At 42.8% G+C, this 17,681-nt stretch overlaps 1 protein-coding gene across 1 annotated transcript; it reads left to right on the forward strand.

The window, feature by feature from the left end:
• Window positions 1-719: 719 nt before the first annotated feature.
• On the forward strand, window positions 720-15,883 carry LOC115359831 (gastrula zinc finger protein XlCGF57.1-like). Its single transcript, XM_030052473.1, has 4 exons — window positions 720-744; window positions 1,545-1,774; window positions 1,982-2,539; window positions 15,350-15,883. The coding sequence occupies exons 1-4, from the start codon at window positions 720-722 to the stop codon at window positions 15,881-15,883; spliced, it is 1,347 nt and encodes a 448-aa protein (XP_029908333.1).
• Window positions 15,884-17,681: the final 1,798 nt, after the last annotated feature.

Consider the following 17,681-nt stretch of genomic DNA (forward strand, 5'->3'; position numbering starts at 1 on the left):
AGTAGCAATAGTAGTAGTGGTAGTAGTAGTAATAGTAGTAGTAGTAATAGTAGCACTAGTAGTGGTAGTAGTAGCAATAGTCATAATAATTGTAGTAGTACTACAGAATTTTCTGGATTAAAGTTGTAAATTTCATAGAAAAAAACTTTTGAGATGGTCGCTTACAAAAAAACCCTCACAAATCTATGTTAAAAAAAACAAAGTCAAAGCTGGCCGTGTCTCAGGCCTGCAGCTGATCAACTGATTCTACTTTGACATGGGATTCAGGAACAAAGAAATCCTGCTGATTTTAGCCCAGAATCAGCAGATTGTTTTCTTCTGAATCGGCCCAAGTCACAGCAACGTCTCTTCAGAGTCCAGATGCTGAGGAGGAGATTGTGATTCTGGGCTCAAACCAGCAGGATTTCCCTCTGACTGGATCCCACAGGAGGAGAACAACTAGTTTTTGTAAATTTTTGAGGTGATGGAAGGAAGCCAGAACAGGGGTGATGTGGGATCTGCAGCTCGTTCTAGCAAATAATCTGAAGCAACTGTAAAATATTTAACGCGGCTTGAATGAGGCTCGTGTGTAGAGGGAATAACAATAACCTAGACAGGACTAAATCAAAGTGTGAGTCAGAAGTTGGAGGGCTCGAGAAGACAAGCTATTTTTGCGATGTTTTTTATTTAAAGAAAACACTGGGCGAGCTTTGAGACATGAAGACATGAACTGGTCAAAGATGACAAAGAGATTCTCAGTGGCAGGTTTGCTGTTAGAGTGAAGTCGGCCAATAATCTCATCAACTGAGGCGGTGAGGTTATCAGGACCATGTAAAACAAAGTTATTATTGGGGCTCTGGTGGGCGAAGTTACGGGATGTCCGATCTTTGGTTGCCAAGCAATCATAGAGTGAACTGGAATTAGGTGAGATTAAGAAACAACCTATTTCTTACCTAATTACTGTGGAAGGAAAATACACATTTTGGGCGGCTCAGACTTCCTGATTGATTCAGACTTGCTAATTGACGGGCCCATCCTGTCGTCTGGGCCTGGCCTTTAATCCTGTAGGCATGCACATGAACACTTACTGTGTCTTTTGTTCCCATTCGGAACCGCACCCTACCTGATCACTGCCTTAAAATACCTAGATCACTGTTTTACAATACCTTCCCTCACCTTTTGTTCTCTGCCTATTTACATACTGTCTGTACTCACTGTATAAAGATCTTCCCCTGACATTGCTCTTGGTCAGCTCACCGTACCAGATACCCTCTGTGTCGGTCAGTTCACCAGTGTGCCGGTATACTTCAATAAACTCACACCATTACAGCAAACTCCTAGACTGGACTACAGTGGTTTTTCTTCAACATTACAAAACAAACCAACAAAAAACAAAAAAAGCAAGTGTTGATTGTCACCATATCTGTTTTTTTTTTTACAAAAGCTTTAGTAGGGATTATGCTGACATGAAGTGATGCTGACAGGCTCGGGTCATCTTCCAAGCATAATTGTGTGTGTGTGTCTCTCTCTCTCTGTGTGTGTGTGTATGTGTGTGTGTTTTCCAGTGGTGTGTAAAGAGGAGGTCCCCCCTGAGCAGCTTCAGCGGACCCCCAGTCTGGAGTTTGAGCCCCCACACATTAAGGAGGAACAGGAGGAACTCTGCACCAATCAGCAAGGAGAGCAGCCTCAGGATATCACCAGGCTGCCGTTCACTGCTGTCCCTGTGAAGAGTGAGGATGATGAAGAGGAAGCTCAGTGGAGCAGAGACGGCCGCCGCTCCACTGGACAGATGGAAGCAGAAGATGGTGGAGAGGAACGAGCCAGGAACCCAGAACCCTCCTCTGAGGCTGAGACTGAGGACAGTGATGACTGGGATGAGACTAGTGAAGTCCAGTCAGGTTCAAACCCACTGAGTGACGTCCCTCTCAGTCATGACAGTCCTGATGTGGGAGAGAAACCAGCTTCCTGCTCCAAGACCAAGAACACAGGAAAGAGTACATTCCCCTGCTCACTCTGTGGTAAAGGGTTTGCACGGAAAGGAGCCCTCAGGATACACATGAGAATCCACACTGGAGAGAAACCATTCGACTGCTCACTCTGTGGTAAAGGGTTTACCACGAGTGGACACTTCAATGGACACATGAGAATCCACACTGGAGAGAAACCATTCATCTGTTCACTCTGTGGTAAAGGGTTTACACAGAAAGGAAACCTCAAGCGACACATGAGAACCCACACTGGAGAGAAATCATTCGTCTGCTCACTCTGTGGTAAAGGGTTTATCGAGAAAGGAAACCTCAAGATACACATGAGAACCCACACTGGAGTCAAACCGTTCCCCTGCTCACTCTGTGGTAAAGGGTTTATCATGAGTGGATACCTCAAGCGACACATGAGAACCCACACTGGCGAGAAACCGTTCGTCTGCTCACTCTGTGGTAAAGGGTTTACCGAGACAGGACACCTCAATGAACACATGAGAACCCACACTGGAGAGAAACCATCCGTCTGCTCCGTCTGTGGTAAAGGGTTTACACAGAAAGGAAACCTCAAAAGACACATGATAACCCATGTTGGGGAGAACCTGTAGAGACGCAGTCCTGCATGCGTGTGTGTTTATTGTTGTTTATTGTTTATTAGGATCCCCATTAGCTTTTGTCAAGACAAAAGCTAGTCTTCCTGGGGTCCATCACAAGAATAAAAACATTACATCATTTCACGATTCAGCAATCACCCGTCTTCTCAATAATTAAAGAAAAAGATGCTACAGTAAATAAGACAGAATCAGTTTGAAATACACCAAAATCACCTCTGGGGATTAGTAAAGGCTTATTTGCATCAAGTGTTGTTTCAACTTTTTCTTGAAGCTAAATTTCGTACTAATATTCTTTATGTCATTAGACAATGAGTTCCATCCTGTTGTAGCTCGATAGATAACAGTAGATTTAAGTAGCTCTGTTCTTGGTTTAGGTGGTTCAATATAACCTGAACTGGCTTGTCTAGTCATGTGGTTATGTATATCGCGTGAGTATTCAACTTGGTCATAGAAGTGCTGTGGTTTCTTGTCAATTAACACATTCCGGAAAAAAGTGAGAATACGAGAATGTATTCTGTTCTCAACAGGAAGCCATGAGAGATTTCTGTGCATTTCTGTAACATGTGTTCTTTTAGAGCACTGGAGAGCTAATCTTGCAGCCTTGTTTTGAGCTATTTGCATTTTTTTGAGCTATTTGTCTTTCTTTGAAGCAGATGACCAAATGGCAGGGCAGTACTCAAGGTGTGACAAAACTAGAGCTTGTGTCACTTCTTTCATAGTATTTTGCTGTATGTACTTTGAGCATTTTCTAGTCATAGCAATGCTCCTTCCCATTTTTGTCACTATGTTATCTATGTGTTTTGTCCAATTTAGTTTAGGGTCTAATGTGATGCCAAGCAGCTTAGCCTCTCTTATCTGTTCTACTTGCTTTCCGGCAAGTGACAGGCTCAATTGAGGATCACTGTCCAGCATATGTCTGGATCCTAATACCATACATTTTGTTTTAGCTATGTTCAGCACGAGTTTGTTCTTGGCGACCCAGTCAGCTACTGCCTTAAGTTCAATGTTTAATGTATCATTTAGCTCTTTAAGAGTAGATGCGGCACTGTACATAGTGGAATCATCTGCATACATAACCAAACTAGATTTATTTGATATTAATGGTAGATCGTTTGTGAATATGGTAAATAAAAGAGGGCCTAGGGAACTTCCTTGAGGAACCCCACACTGTAACTCCCTGCTATCAGAAAAGCTTCCATTGAAAAAAACTCTCTGCTTTCTCCTAGACAGGTAACTCTCCATCCAGGAAAGAGCAACTGAGCTAAAACCATAACTTTTGAGTTTTCTCAGCATCAAAAAGTGATCAATAACATCAAAAGCAGCGCGGAAGTCTAACAATACTGCCCCTACAAGCCTTCCACCATCCATGTTCTTTAGCCAGTCATCCGTTATTTGTGCTAATGCTGTGCTTGTGGAGTGCCCAGCTCTGTATGCATGTTGGTAGCTTGTGATCAGACCATTACTTGACATATATTCCTGAATTTGAATGTATACAATTTTTTCTAAGATTTTACTTAGTACTGGAAGGAGGCTTATAGGTCGACTGTTAGGACCATCGAAGGTGGATCTTTTATCCTTAGGCAGTGGAATAACCTTAGCTTCTTTCCAAATATCCGGGCACACACCCTGCTCTAGACACTTATTGAATATATGACATAATGGCTTGGGTACATGTTTAGCTGAAATTCTGAGTATTTTACAGTCAAGATTGTCTGTACCAGGAGGTTTATCGTCAGACAGATGCATCGGCAATCTTTCAATATTTTCTTCCCCTACCTGTTGAAATACAAACCTGCACTGCTTTTCCTTAATGATACCATCTTTAATAATGTTGTATGCTACATTGTCATTTATTCTACACATGGCATTCCTTAATTTATCCACCTTACTTATGAAATAATTATTAAAATAATTTGCAATATCATATGGCTTTGTAATAAATGTACCGTCTTTCTCAATGAAAGAGGCCTGCATGTTTGAATTCCTCCCCATTATGTTATTCAGCGTTCTCCATAGCTTCTTTCCATCATTTTTAGCATCATTTATTTTCAGCCTATAATATTCCCTTTTTTTATTTTTTATTAATTTCGTCACAGCATTTCTTAGTTTACAATAATGTTGTCTATCAGACATTGAACCTGTTCTATCTGCAATTTTTTTGGCTTCATAACGCTGGGCCATTAATCCCCTCAATTCATCATCCAGCCAGGGTGCACTATTTGACCGAGCAGTCCATTTTTTCATTGGAGCATGTTTATCAGCTATCTCCATAAATAACTTCATGAATACACACAGTGCTTTTTCTGGATTTTCGAGAGGGATTTTCTTCTCTGCACACATCCGACCATTTCACACACTTGACCTCTTCCTCAAATAATGCCTGATTAAACCATTTATAAGACCTTCTATAATTAATTCTGGAACCAGCTTTAGGTACATTAGCTTTTCGCACAATTGCAACTAGGTTATGGTCACTGCAACCCAGTGGAACTGATATAGCTTTTGAACAGTACTCTGGTCTGTTAACATAAATGTGATCAATGCATGTTGCTGTTCTATCACTGAATTTATTCCTAGATGTGTGGTTGCTGATGTCACTGCCTGAGTCAGTGTGTGTATTTGTGTGTGTATTTGGGAGAAGTTTCATCGAGCATCATACAGATGTAAGCAAACATGGGTGTGTCGGTGAGAGCAGCAGCAGGAGATGCTTCAGTCAATGCTGATGTTAGAGATGCAGCACATCCCAACACATTTTGTATATCTTGTGTTAATACAGAGAGAATTAGAGTTCCAGCAAAGTGTACACTGTAATAAATGCCTGTTTACTAAATAAACTGTTTCACGTGCAAATGCAGACAGTGTGTGTGTGGCTGCTTTTCCTGTGTTTTTGTTTTCCTGTGTCACATAAGGCGACTGTGCCCACTTAAACTAGCCGGCCCACCTCCACTCCCCAGGTAACAAGCTAACAAGTTAGCCACATGCTGAAGAAACGTTGCTGCCCCACAGACGGATGCAAGGAGACTCATGTTTCTCTGCACACTCTTCCAAAAGAAACACACGGGACAGACCAGCGGCTGACGGTCATTTTTTCCCGGGTCCCGCAGGGTTTTAGTCCAAATTTGCTCGTCTGTTCGGCTCATTTCAGCGCCAACTGTTTTATCAATCAATCAATCAATCAAACTTTATTTATATAGCACCTTTCATACATAAAACAAATGCAACGCAAAGTGCTTTACATTAAAATACATACAACCCTAATCCCCCACCCCCTCACACACACTCACACACGCACACACACACACACACACACACACACACACACACACACACACAAGTACAACATATTTCACACATGCATACACCCCAGCCCACCCCAGCCCCACCCAAAAATAAAATAAAACATGGCTGAGCGCTGAGGGACCAGATGAGGAAACACCATTCATTCTTTGGGAGCCATCCACACCGGGAGACATCCCAGCTCACGACTACAGGGGGCGCCACCGCAGAGACCACCCCGACCCAGACAGACAGGAGCCCACACCACGGCCATAAGGCCATGGAACAGGGCCCCCAACCATCCAGGCCAAGACAACCCCCAGGACGGCACCCCCCGCAGGCAGGCCAGACACAGCTCCGGGTGTGGAGGGCCCCCATGAGGAAAACACTGGAGCTAAAAACTAAAAGACAACAGAGTAAAATACAATCAATACTAAAAGGGATAGAAAAAAGAAACAATATAAAAAATGAAGTGTAATAAATGGGTGAGTGTTAATAAATTAAAAACAATAAAATTAAAAACAATAAAACAATACAGGCAACATAAATATGTATTAAAAAGTAAAAAAAAGAAATTATTTAACAAGCAACTAAAACCAATAAGAACAATAGAAGCAGCATAAAAGAGTGGTAACTAGAATCAGATAAAAGCCAAATTAAAAAGGTGGGTCTTGAGCCTGCGCTTAAAAACATCAACAGTCTCAGCAGCCCTGAGGTTCTCCGGCAGGCTGTTCCACAGACGTGGGCCATAATAATAAAATGAAGATTCACCATGAGTTTTTGTTCTAACGTTGGGAACAGTTAAAAGACCGGTACCGGAGGACCTCAGGGTGTGCGAGGGCTGGTAGGGTAAAAGCAGGTCAGACAGATAAGAAGGCCCAAGGCCGTTAAGACACTTAAAAACCAATAAAAGAACCTTAGAATCAATCCTTAAAACGCACAGGGAGCCAATGCAGTGATTTTAAAACTGGTGTAATATGAGCCTGCTTTCTGGTCCTCGTCAGCACACGTGCAGCTGAGTTCTGGAGTAATTGAAGGTGTGAAATACTCTCTTTCGGGGGGAGACCAGAAAGCAGGGCATTACAATAATCTAAACAACTAGAGATAAAAGCATGCATTAGCACCTCTGTGCTGGCCAGAGAGAGAAACGGGCGCACTCTGGCCATGTTCTTAAGATGATAAAATCCTATCTTTGTTATACTTCTAATGTGTGGAATAAAATCAAGCTCAGAGTCGAAAAGGATGCCCAGATTTTTGACACATTGTGAAGGTTTAAAATCCTTTAGTTTTGGTAATAGTTTCTCTCTCTTGCCTTCAGGGCCAATAACTAAAACCTCTGTTTTGTCCTGGTTGAGCTGTAGGAAGTTCTCTGCCATCCATGACTTTATATCTAAAATGCAATTTAAAAGGGTATCAACCTGACACAATACAATGCCGGTTTCACAAAGACATTTTGTAAAGGATGCTGCTGTCCCCACATTGTCTGGAGCAACGTCAACTCCGCGACCAGCAAGTGATTTTTTGTCTCTGTCTCATCAAGACGAAAACATTTCCAGAAGTTGTAAAGTTTTTCATTAGTACTGTTGATAACATTATAGCCGTTAACAGTCAGCCAGTCAGTGGAGAGGGGCTGATTCTCTCTTCTGACTGGCTAAAGAGCATATACATTGACTGACTCAGCAGTGAGTGCTAACACTGTTTAACCTTGCTAGTTGATTGTATACCGTATTTCACCAATTAATCGCCCGGGCGTTTAATATGCCAAATCAACTTGGACCCCGGGCGTTTAAAAGAACCACGCGGCTATTCGCTGCAGGCCTTTATTTATTTTTGCACAGACCTGCACCAGGCCATTATTGTGATGACAGTTACTGTCCAACATATTTATAGTCGGGCATTTAAGATTACAGTGCACCCTTTTTTTCTAACGTTAGCTAGCGCTCTTATTTTGACAAAAAAACAAAAGTGCTGCACTGTTATTGTGCGGAAAACTGTTTACTTCTGCAAAACTAAGGTGAGTAGCCTTATTTTGGGTTACCTCATTATGATACAAATAATCGCCCCAGCAGTTATTCGGGTGGGCATTTAATACGCAAAATGGGTGTTTAGTGCATTTTTTCTCTGTTTTCTCACCGGTGCAGGGAGAAATAATGAAGCACATTGAGCCTTAATGCCTCTAATTTGCTATGCATGTCACAAATATTATTGCATTTCATTCAGTTTTTGCCATTTTGGAAATATTTCATGATGTTTATTTTATTTTTATAATATATTTTGTTATTGATGCAATCAGTTCTTGTGAATATATGTTTACCAGAAGCACTTTGAATACATTAACAGTTGCACAGCTGTAGCTTTCTATTTGATATTTGTAGATTTGAATACTGTTGTACAACAAAACCTTTTCAGAACTAATTTGAACTAATTAATAGAAAATAGAACATTATTAATTGGTGAAAATTAATAGATTTAGAACTTAACTATGATTTAAACAGACAATGTATGAGTTTAATGAGCTGATCCAATCTCGTTTGGCCTGCTATAGGTCAGGGGGTTTTTTTGTGAGTGGACGTCATGACAAGGGTCGCAGCTGTTGCACGTCCATGAGAGCACATCCTGCCAGGTGTGTGTGAGATTGAAGAATTCCAGATCCAGAACCGATTCCCAGTGCAAGCTGGGTGGCGAGCCAACCCGAACCACTGATATTCAACACCTACAAGTGTGCAGGATTCCTGATTTCCCCTCACTCACGGACTGTGTGGTAGGACAAATAAACACTGACACTGACTTTAAAAAGGGCCCCAACGCAAGAAAGGCTGAATTTGGGTTTTCATTTTGCCGGCTTTATTATTTTAATTTAGTATTTTTCATTCATTGTTTATATGTTTTAACTGTTGTAAATATTTCCTGTGCTTTAAATTTGCAATATAAATGTGGCCATACAAAAAACACAAATCATAGGTGTTCGTGTCATTTGATGTTCAAATTCCTGGCTCTTAACAACTTAGTGTCTTCTGATACTGGTCCAGCTATTGTTATTGATTGATACTTACCTGTGCTCTATTACTATATTGTAACCAGGGTTACACCTGGGTGGAATTAGTGAGTTGATAACCGGCTTTATGGTACCGAAAATCTGGAGTGCGGATGTCTGGTTAAGTGAAGCCAGATAAGTAAGAGAAAGCCCGGCTATGTTAATCCAGCTTTATGGTACAGGCCTCAGGTTAAGTTCAGGATAAGAGCTCAGCAGGTAGAAAAGCCCCACCTACTGACCAATCAGCTCTCTTGGAAAATGGCCTGCCCATTTTCCCTTTCTTCTTCTTTTATAAAATTAAAATTAATACATTTTACAATTCTTCTTGTATTTATTTTTACTCATGACTCTGCACTGTCCAACCAAAAATTTATCTTGTAGACTGATGTAGTGATTTTTAAAAATGTTTTTGAAAATAAATTGGGGGAATTTAATTCAGAGGGTTAAAGAAAAGTCTGATAAAATACACGCCAGCGTCTGGGCTCCTTTAGGTTTCCATTAGTTTGCTCATATTTAGTATTTAGGGTGTCTGCCCTGAAAAGTCCACATGAGAGTTGGTGCCAAATGTTTTACAGTCTTTAAGTGACAGTGAAATAATATTTCAACCAGCAGAATAAACACGAGGCGTCAGAAGGTTTATAAAATGAAATATCAGAATCAGTTGAATCAAAGTGACGATTCTGATGAAACTAAAACTGAGAGCAGACCTCCATCAAGGGTCGACCTTCATTAAGCTCGTTTCCACTGCCGAAACTTCGGGGTAATTTTACGGGGCCGGGGCCGTTGTCGCGTGTCTCCACCGCCGGAACCACCCCGAAGGAGAGAGTTCCTAAACTTTTACAGGGGCTAAAAAAAAGGCCCTGCCTAATGTGCTAGCTAATGCTAACAACACACTTTTTAGCTGGCATTTTTAGGGACGCTAACGTTAGCTTTAGTGGACGTTAGCTAAGGCTAACAACACGCATTTTGATGCCCCGGTCATGGTCGCGCAACCGCCCGATAACTTTACAGGAACCTTCCTCCTACTCGGCCCTCTCAGTGGAGACACGGCAGCTGAGAGGGCCGAGCGAGAGGACGTTCCTGTAGCAGCTCCTGCCCCCCAAATACTACCAGGAACCTTTTGGTGGAAACGGGCCTCTTGTTAGAGAGGGCCAGTTCCTCTGCAGCCGGCGGGGTTAAAGTGTCAATTTTGAGACATCAGTGTGACAAGCGCAAAAACAAAGTGAGAGCGGCAGCGTTGGACCTGCCGGCCTCTCGTCGTCGGCGCTCAGCGTGGTCGAGTCACGACAGGAAGGGGGCGCCGTTCGGTCGTTTTACGGCTGCAGAATCACATCACATAGAAAAGATCTCCATGATGTTCAGACTCTTCTCCCTGGAAACCAGCAGCTCATGTTGGGATCCGTGGAAACCTCAGGATCCCTGCTGGAATTTCAAAATAAAGTTAATTAAGAGACTTAAAAAAAAAAAAAAAAAAAAAAAGGGACTCCCTGTAGGCAAACAGAATTCTGTATCTGATCTTTTCGTCTTATTGTGACCAACATAAAACATGAGAAAAAAAATGGGAGTGCTTGTTGGATTGTATTCTATCTTATTGTGTACTTTCTTAATTTGTATTCATTTATTTGTTGTATTTATTTATTCTTATTCTTATTTGACTTTATATTTTCATCTTTCTTTCTTTCTTTATCCTAATTTTTTGTTATTTGTCATATTTGATCTAAATGACTACCGCCCTGTGGCACTCACCCCCATCCTGATGAAGTGCTTTGAGAAACTGGTTCTCCAGCACATAAAGAACAACATCCCTGCCAGTCTGGACCCTCAGCAGTTTGCATTCAGAACCAACAGATCCACAGAGGATGCCATCTCCACTGCTCTCCACTCAGTCTTCACTCACCTGGAGAAAAGCAACACCTACACCAGAATGCTGTTTGTTGACTTCAGCTCAGCTTTCAACACAATCTCCCCCATGAAGCTGATTGGAAAACTGAACACTCTGGGCATCAGTACCACCCTCTGCAACTGGATACTGGACTTCCTCACAAACAGACCCCAGTCAGTTCGGATTGGCAGTCTCTCCTCCTCCACTCTAGTGCTCAACACCGGAGCGCCCCAGGGCTGTGTGCTCAGCCCCCTCCTGTTCACGCTGTACACCCACGACTGCAACCCCCGACATGGAGAGAACTCTATTGTGAAGTTCGCAGATGACACCACCACCATCGGCCAGATTTCCAACAATGATGAGTTTTCATATCGGGAGGAAATCAACCATCTTGCAGAATGGTGCACAGAAAACAACCTACTGCTCAACGTCAGCAAAACCAAAGAGCTGATAGTTGATTTTAGAAAAAAGGAGGCAAAAACACACAACCCTTTCTACATCAATGGAGCTGAGGTGGAGCTGTTAGGAGCTCCCTTGTCCTGTCTCTGTGTTTTTCCTGTTTCCCCTCCCCCTGTGTTGTGTGTCTGTCCCTGCGTTCCAAATCGCATACTTATACTTTTTACTTTTAGTATGTACTGCAGCTGCCCTTACAAAGTATGTAGTTTAGTATGTATTGGGACATACTAATTCTTTTTTTCCCTACTAAATAGTATGGTAGTATGAGTATTGGAACGCAGGGTGTTTCTCCCTCTAGGCTGGGCGTGGCAGGCTCATTGATTCCTCTTACTCACCTGTTCCTGCTCACGCACCTGGTTTCCATCTCATCATTATCTCCACCACTCTACTGCCTTTATAATCCCGGCTCAGACCTCCACTCACCGCCAGTTCGTCCTGTACCCTCGCGTGGTAACGTCCCGGCTAACTCTTGAGTATTCTGCTCTGCTTGTTTGCTGCCCATTTTTGAACTTTGGCTCTTTTTCCTCTGCTCCTATACCCTGCCTGCCTCTCCTGTGTCCTGTCTGCCGCGTCCAGCCTCCCCAGGATATCTCTGTTACATTTTGTATTTGGCCAACCTTTGTTCCATTAAAGAACTATTGTTATTTTCACCGTTTCCGCTTTGTGGATTCAGTTTGTTTGGAGCCCAGGCTTAACAGGAGCAAGTGAGCAGTTTCAAGTTCCTGGGAATCAACATAACAGAGAACCTGTCATAGACTTCACATATCTCTGCCCTGGTTAAAAAAGCTCAGAAACTGCTGTATTTCTTAAGGAAACTTAAGAAAGCAAAATTCCCATGCCAAGTTCTTGTCAACTTCTACAAAGGAGCGATTGAAAGCATCCTGACTGGAAACATCACAAACTGGCATGGGATGTGCACCGCCCAGGACAGGAAGACTCTGCAACGAGTGATTAAAACTGCCCAAAACATCATTGGCACACATCTACCAAGCATCAGTGATATTAGGGAGGTGAGGTGCCCGCGCAGAGCCAAAAAGATCCTAAAAGACAACAGCCACCCCAGCCACAGCCTGTTCACCCTGCTGCCATCAGGCAAAAGATACAGAAGTATCCGCTGCCGTACCACCAGACTACAGAGCAGCTTCTTCCCACAGGCTGTGAGACTACTAAATGCACCATCTACACTCCTCCATGTTTAATGATTTTATTTTTTATACAATCAATTAATCAGTCAAGAGGAAACCACTTTTTAATTTCATTATACAACCATTTGCCATTTCTGAGGCGAATATCTGAGTACTTTCTCTTGGAGTCAAAGGACCGAAAAGTCGGATCTCAACTTTGTGAAGATGTCTGAACTCTGTGAGCTGAGATCGCAGGTGATGCGGGAACAGACTGCAGCCGCCGAGGAGACGCTGGCTCTGCCGGAGGAGACGCTGGCCGAGTACGAGCTGCAAAACTCTCGCCTGAAACTGAAGGTGGAGAGGCAGCAGAGGCTCCTGGACGCCATCTTGCTGCCGGAGGTGCGACTGCACAGAGGTTCGTAAGTTTTAAACGCCATTTTCACATCAGCGACTCACCTGGACCCAGACAGGCGAGGCTAACCGTCAGTTAAGATTCAAAAGAAAACATTGAGACAATCTACAGCATCTGTGAGATAATGATATCAATATTAATGCATGATAATAACGACTAATGATATCAATATTAATGCATGACAATAACAACTCTAAATGACCAACTTCACAGGTTAATATCATGTTAGTGGGTCTGTTCAGCCACAACTTTCAGATCATTTTAAAAACAAATCGTTTATTCTGAATACAAATTATTTATCATCATATTTACTGATAGACAGCCGTTACTAGAGCAATTTCCATATTTTACCACACGACCCTGCGCCTCGTCTGTCTGTGCCGTCACCTGTTTATCGGTGCTGTCGCCTCCTGGAGTGGAATCAAAAAACAAAAATTAAAAAAAATGAAATTAAAGTGGCTGCTGTGGATCACACAGGCCTCTGTACGATGCAGTACCAGGGTCACTGCAGGGGTGTGGGGGGCGGGGCCACATTCTAAAACAAAAAACTCTGAATTTTCTAGACAACTACTACTAGTACTACTAACAGTAAAGTAATAGTGGTAGTAGTATATTAGTAGATGTAGTAGTAGTAGCAGTAACAGTAGTAGTAGTAGTAGTTTTAGCAGTCATTGTAGTAGTAGTATATTAGTAGTAGTAGTAGCAATAGTAGTAGTAGTAGTAGTGGTAGTATATTAATTGTTAGGCTATAGTTGTACTACTAGTAGTAGTAGCAATTGTAGTAGCAGTAGTAATTGTAGTAGTAGTAGTAGTGGTAGTATATTGACTTTAGCCCAGAATCACCAAGTTGTTTTCTTCTGAATCGGCCCAAGTCACAGCAACGTCTCTTCAGAGTCCAGATGCTGAGGAGGAGATTGTGATTCTGGGCTCAAACCAGCAGGATTTCCCTCTGACTGGATCCCACAGGAGGAGAACAACTAGTTTTTGTAAATTTTTGAGGTGATGGAAGGAAGCCAGAACAGGGGTGATGTGAGACCTGCAGCTCGTTCTAGTAAATAATCTGAAGCAACTGTAAAATATTTAACGCGGCTTTACTGAGGCTCGTGTGTAGAGGGAATTACAATAACCTAGACAGGACTAAATCAAAGTGTGAGTCAGAAGTTGCAGGGCTCGAGAAGACAAGCTATTTTTGCGATGTTTTTTATTTAAAGAAAACACTGGGCGAGCTTTGAGACATGAAGACATGAACTGGTCAAAGATGACAAAGAGATTCTCAGCGGCAGGTTTGATGTTAGAGTGAAGTCGGCCAATAATCTCATCAACTGAGGCGGTGAGGTTATCAGGACCATGTAAAACAAAGTTTTTACTGGGGCTCTGGTGGGCGAAGTTACGGGACGTCCGATCTTTGGTCGCCAAGCAATCATGGAGTGAACTGGAATTAGGTGAGAATAAGAAACAACCTATTTCTCACCTAATTACTGTGGAAGGAAAATACACATTTTGGGCGGCTCAGACTTCCTGATTGATTCAGACTTGCTAATTGATGGGCCCATCCTGTCGTCTGGGCCTGGCCTTTAATCCTGTAGGCATGCACATGAACACTTACCGTGTCTTTTGTTCCCATTCGGAACCGCACCCTACCTGATCACTGCCTTAAAATACCTTGATCACTGTCTTACAATACCTTCCCTCACCTTTTGTTCTCTGCCTATTTACATACCGTCTGTACTCACTGTATAAAGGTCTTCCCCTGACATTGCTCTTGGTCAACTCACTGTACCAGATACCCTCTGTGTCGGTCAGTTCACCAGTGTGCCGGTGTACTTCAATAAACTCACACCATTACAGCAAACTCCTAGACTGGACTACAGTGGTTTTTCTTCAACATTACAAAACAAACCAACAAAAAACAAAAAAAGCAAGTGTTGATTGTCACCATATCTGTTTTTTTTTTTTTTTACAAAAGCTTTAGTAGGGATTATGCTGACATGAAGTGATGCTGACAGGCTCGGGTCATCTTCCAAGCATAATTGTGTGTGTCTCTCTCTCTCTCTCTCTCTCTCTGTGTGTGTGTGTGTGTGTGTGTGTGTGTTTTCCAGTGGTGTGTAAAGAGGAGGTTCCCCCTGAGCAGCTTCAGCGGACCCCCAGTCTGGAGTTTGAGCCCCCACACATTAAGGAGGAACAGGAGGAACTCTGCACCAATCAGCAAGGAGAGCAGCTTCAGGATATCACCAGGCTGCCGTTCACTGCTGTCCCTGTGAAGAGTGAGGATGATGAAGAGGAAGGTCAGTGGAGCAGAGACGCCTGCTGCTCCACTGGACAGATGGAAGCAGAAGATGGTGGAGAGGAACGAGCCAGGAACCCAGAACCCTCCTCTGAGGCTGAGACTGAGGACAGTGATGACTGGGATGAGACCAGTGAAGTCCAGTCAGGTTCAAACCCACTGAGTGACATCCCTCTCAGTCATGACAGTCCTGATGTGGGAGAGAAACCAGCTTCCTGCTCCAAGACCAAGAACACAGGAAAGAGTACATTCCCCTGCTCACTCTGTGGTAAAGGGTTTACACGGAAAGGACACCTCAAGATACACATGAGAACCCACACTGGAGAGAAACCATTCGACTGCTCACTCTGTGGTAAAGGGTTTACACAGAAAGGAAACCTCAAGACACACATGAGAATCCACACTGGAGAGACACCATTTGTCTGCTCACTCTGTGGTAAAGGGTTTACACAGAAAGGACACTTCAAGCTACACATGAGAATCCACACTGGAGAGAAACCGTTCCCCTGCTCACTCTGTGGTAAAGGGTTTACATGGAAAGAAACCCTCAAGATACATATGAGAATCCACACTGGAGAGAAACCATTCGTCTGCTCCATCTGTGGTAAAGGGTTTACCGAGACAAGACACTGCAAGGAACACATGAGAATCCACACTGGAGAGAAACCATTCGTCTGCTCCGTCTGTGGTAAAGGGTTTACTGAGAAAGGACACCTCAAGCGACACATGAGAATCCACACTGGAGAGAAACCATTCGTCTGCTCCCTCTGTGGTAAAGCGTTTACACAGAAAGGACACCTCAAAAGACACATGATAATCCACGTTGGCGAGAACCTGTAGAGACGCAGTCCTGCATGTGTGTGTGTTTCTGTGTGTGTGTTTGGGAGAAGCTTCATCGAGCATCATACAGATGTAAGCAAACACGAGTGTGTCGGTGAGATGTTTCAGAGTCAATGCTGATGTTAGAGATGCAGCACATCCCAACACATGTTGTATATCTTGTGTTAATACAGAGAGAATTAGAGTTCCAGCAAAGTGTTTACTGTAATAAATGCCTGTTTACCGCTTAAACTAGCCGGCCCGCCTCCACTCCCCAGGTAACAAGCTAACAAGTTAGCCACATGCTGAAGAAACATTGCTGCCCCACAGACGGATGCAAGGAGACTCATGTTTCTCTGCACACTCTTCCAAAAGAAACACACAGGACAGACCAGCGGCTGACGGTCATTTTTTCCCGGGTCCCGCAGGGTTTTAGTCAAAATTTGCTCATCTGTTCGGCTCATTTCAGCGCCGACTGTTTTATCAACCTGACACAATACAATGCCAGTTTCACAGACATTTTGTAAAGGATGCTGCTATCCCCACATTGTCTGGACCAACGTCAACTCTGCGACCAGTAAGTGATTTTTTGTCTCTGTCTCATCAGGACGAAAACATTTCCAGAAGTTGTAAAGTTTTTCATGAGCACCATTGATAACATTATAGCCGTTAACTTGCATGTGATTGGCCCGACCATATGTCACTCAGAAAACAGTCAGCCAGTCAGTGGAGAGGGGCTGATTCTCTCTTCTGACTGGCTAAAGGAACCGTGCTGCCAGTGCTCTGGTGAAAGGCAAGAGAGAGGAGCTGTGAAACTATATTTAGCAGACCACAGGTACTCAAAACCACAAATACATCTTGCAGGGAGATCAACAGTTCAAATAAAACCCAGGAAAAGTGGACACCATGGGGCCTTTAAAGCCTCTGGATTTAGAATGGAAGGTCAGAGAAGCTCCTGCAGGTGGAACATGGAGGTGGACCAGAGGCCTGTACCATAAAGCTGGATTTCGGCTTAGCGAGCTAACTTCAGGCTTAACCCTGGCTTTTCTGTACCATAAAGGTGGCTTACTTTTTATCAGGCTACGTTGCCATGGTAACATATGCTGAACACCTAACCTGCTCCGGAGCAGGTTAAGTTCAGGATAAGAGCTCAGCAGGTAGAAAAGCCCCACCTACTGACCAATCAGCTCTCTTGGAAAATGGCCTGCCCATTTTCCCTTTCTTCTTCTTTTATAAAATTAAAATTAATACATTTTACAATTCTTCTTGTATTTATTTTAACTCATGACTCTGCACTGTCCAACCAAAAATTGATCTTGTAGACTGATGTAGTGATTTTTAAAAATGTTTTTGAAAATAAATGAGGGGAATTTAAGTCAGAGGGTTAAATAAAAGTCTGATAAAATACACGCCAGCCTCTGGGCTCCTTTAGGTTTCCATTAGTTTGCTCATATTTAGTATTTAGGGTGTCTGCCCTGAAAAGTCCACATGAGAGTTGGTGCCAAATGTTTTACAGTCTTTAAGTGACAATATAATAATATAATAGCTAATATAATAGCTAAATTGAAAAAAAAAAAAAAAAAAAAAAAAAAACACAACGCAGATAAACAAAAAATCTAATCCAAAGCCTTTATCTTGTGAAAGAGATAAAAGAATCTAGTGATGATGACAACGCTGATGATGATTGGATTTTGTGTACCCAAGATCTTCATCATCTCTCTGACTAGAGAGATGATGAAGGTTGGGTTAAGAAAAGAGGCATTTGTCTGTAAAGCTTGGAATCGAAGAGAGCTAACAGAAATAGTGGGAGATTGAATGC

Source organism: Myripristis murdjan, chromosome 5 (assembly GCF_902150065.1).
Source record: "Myripristis murdjan chromosome 5, fMyrMur1.1, whole genome shotgun sequence".
NCBI lineage: Eukaryota > Metazoa > Chordata > Actinopteri > Holocentriformes > Holocentridae > Myripristis > Myripristis murdjan.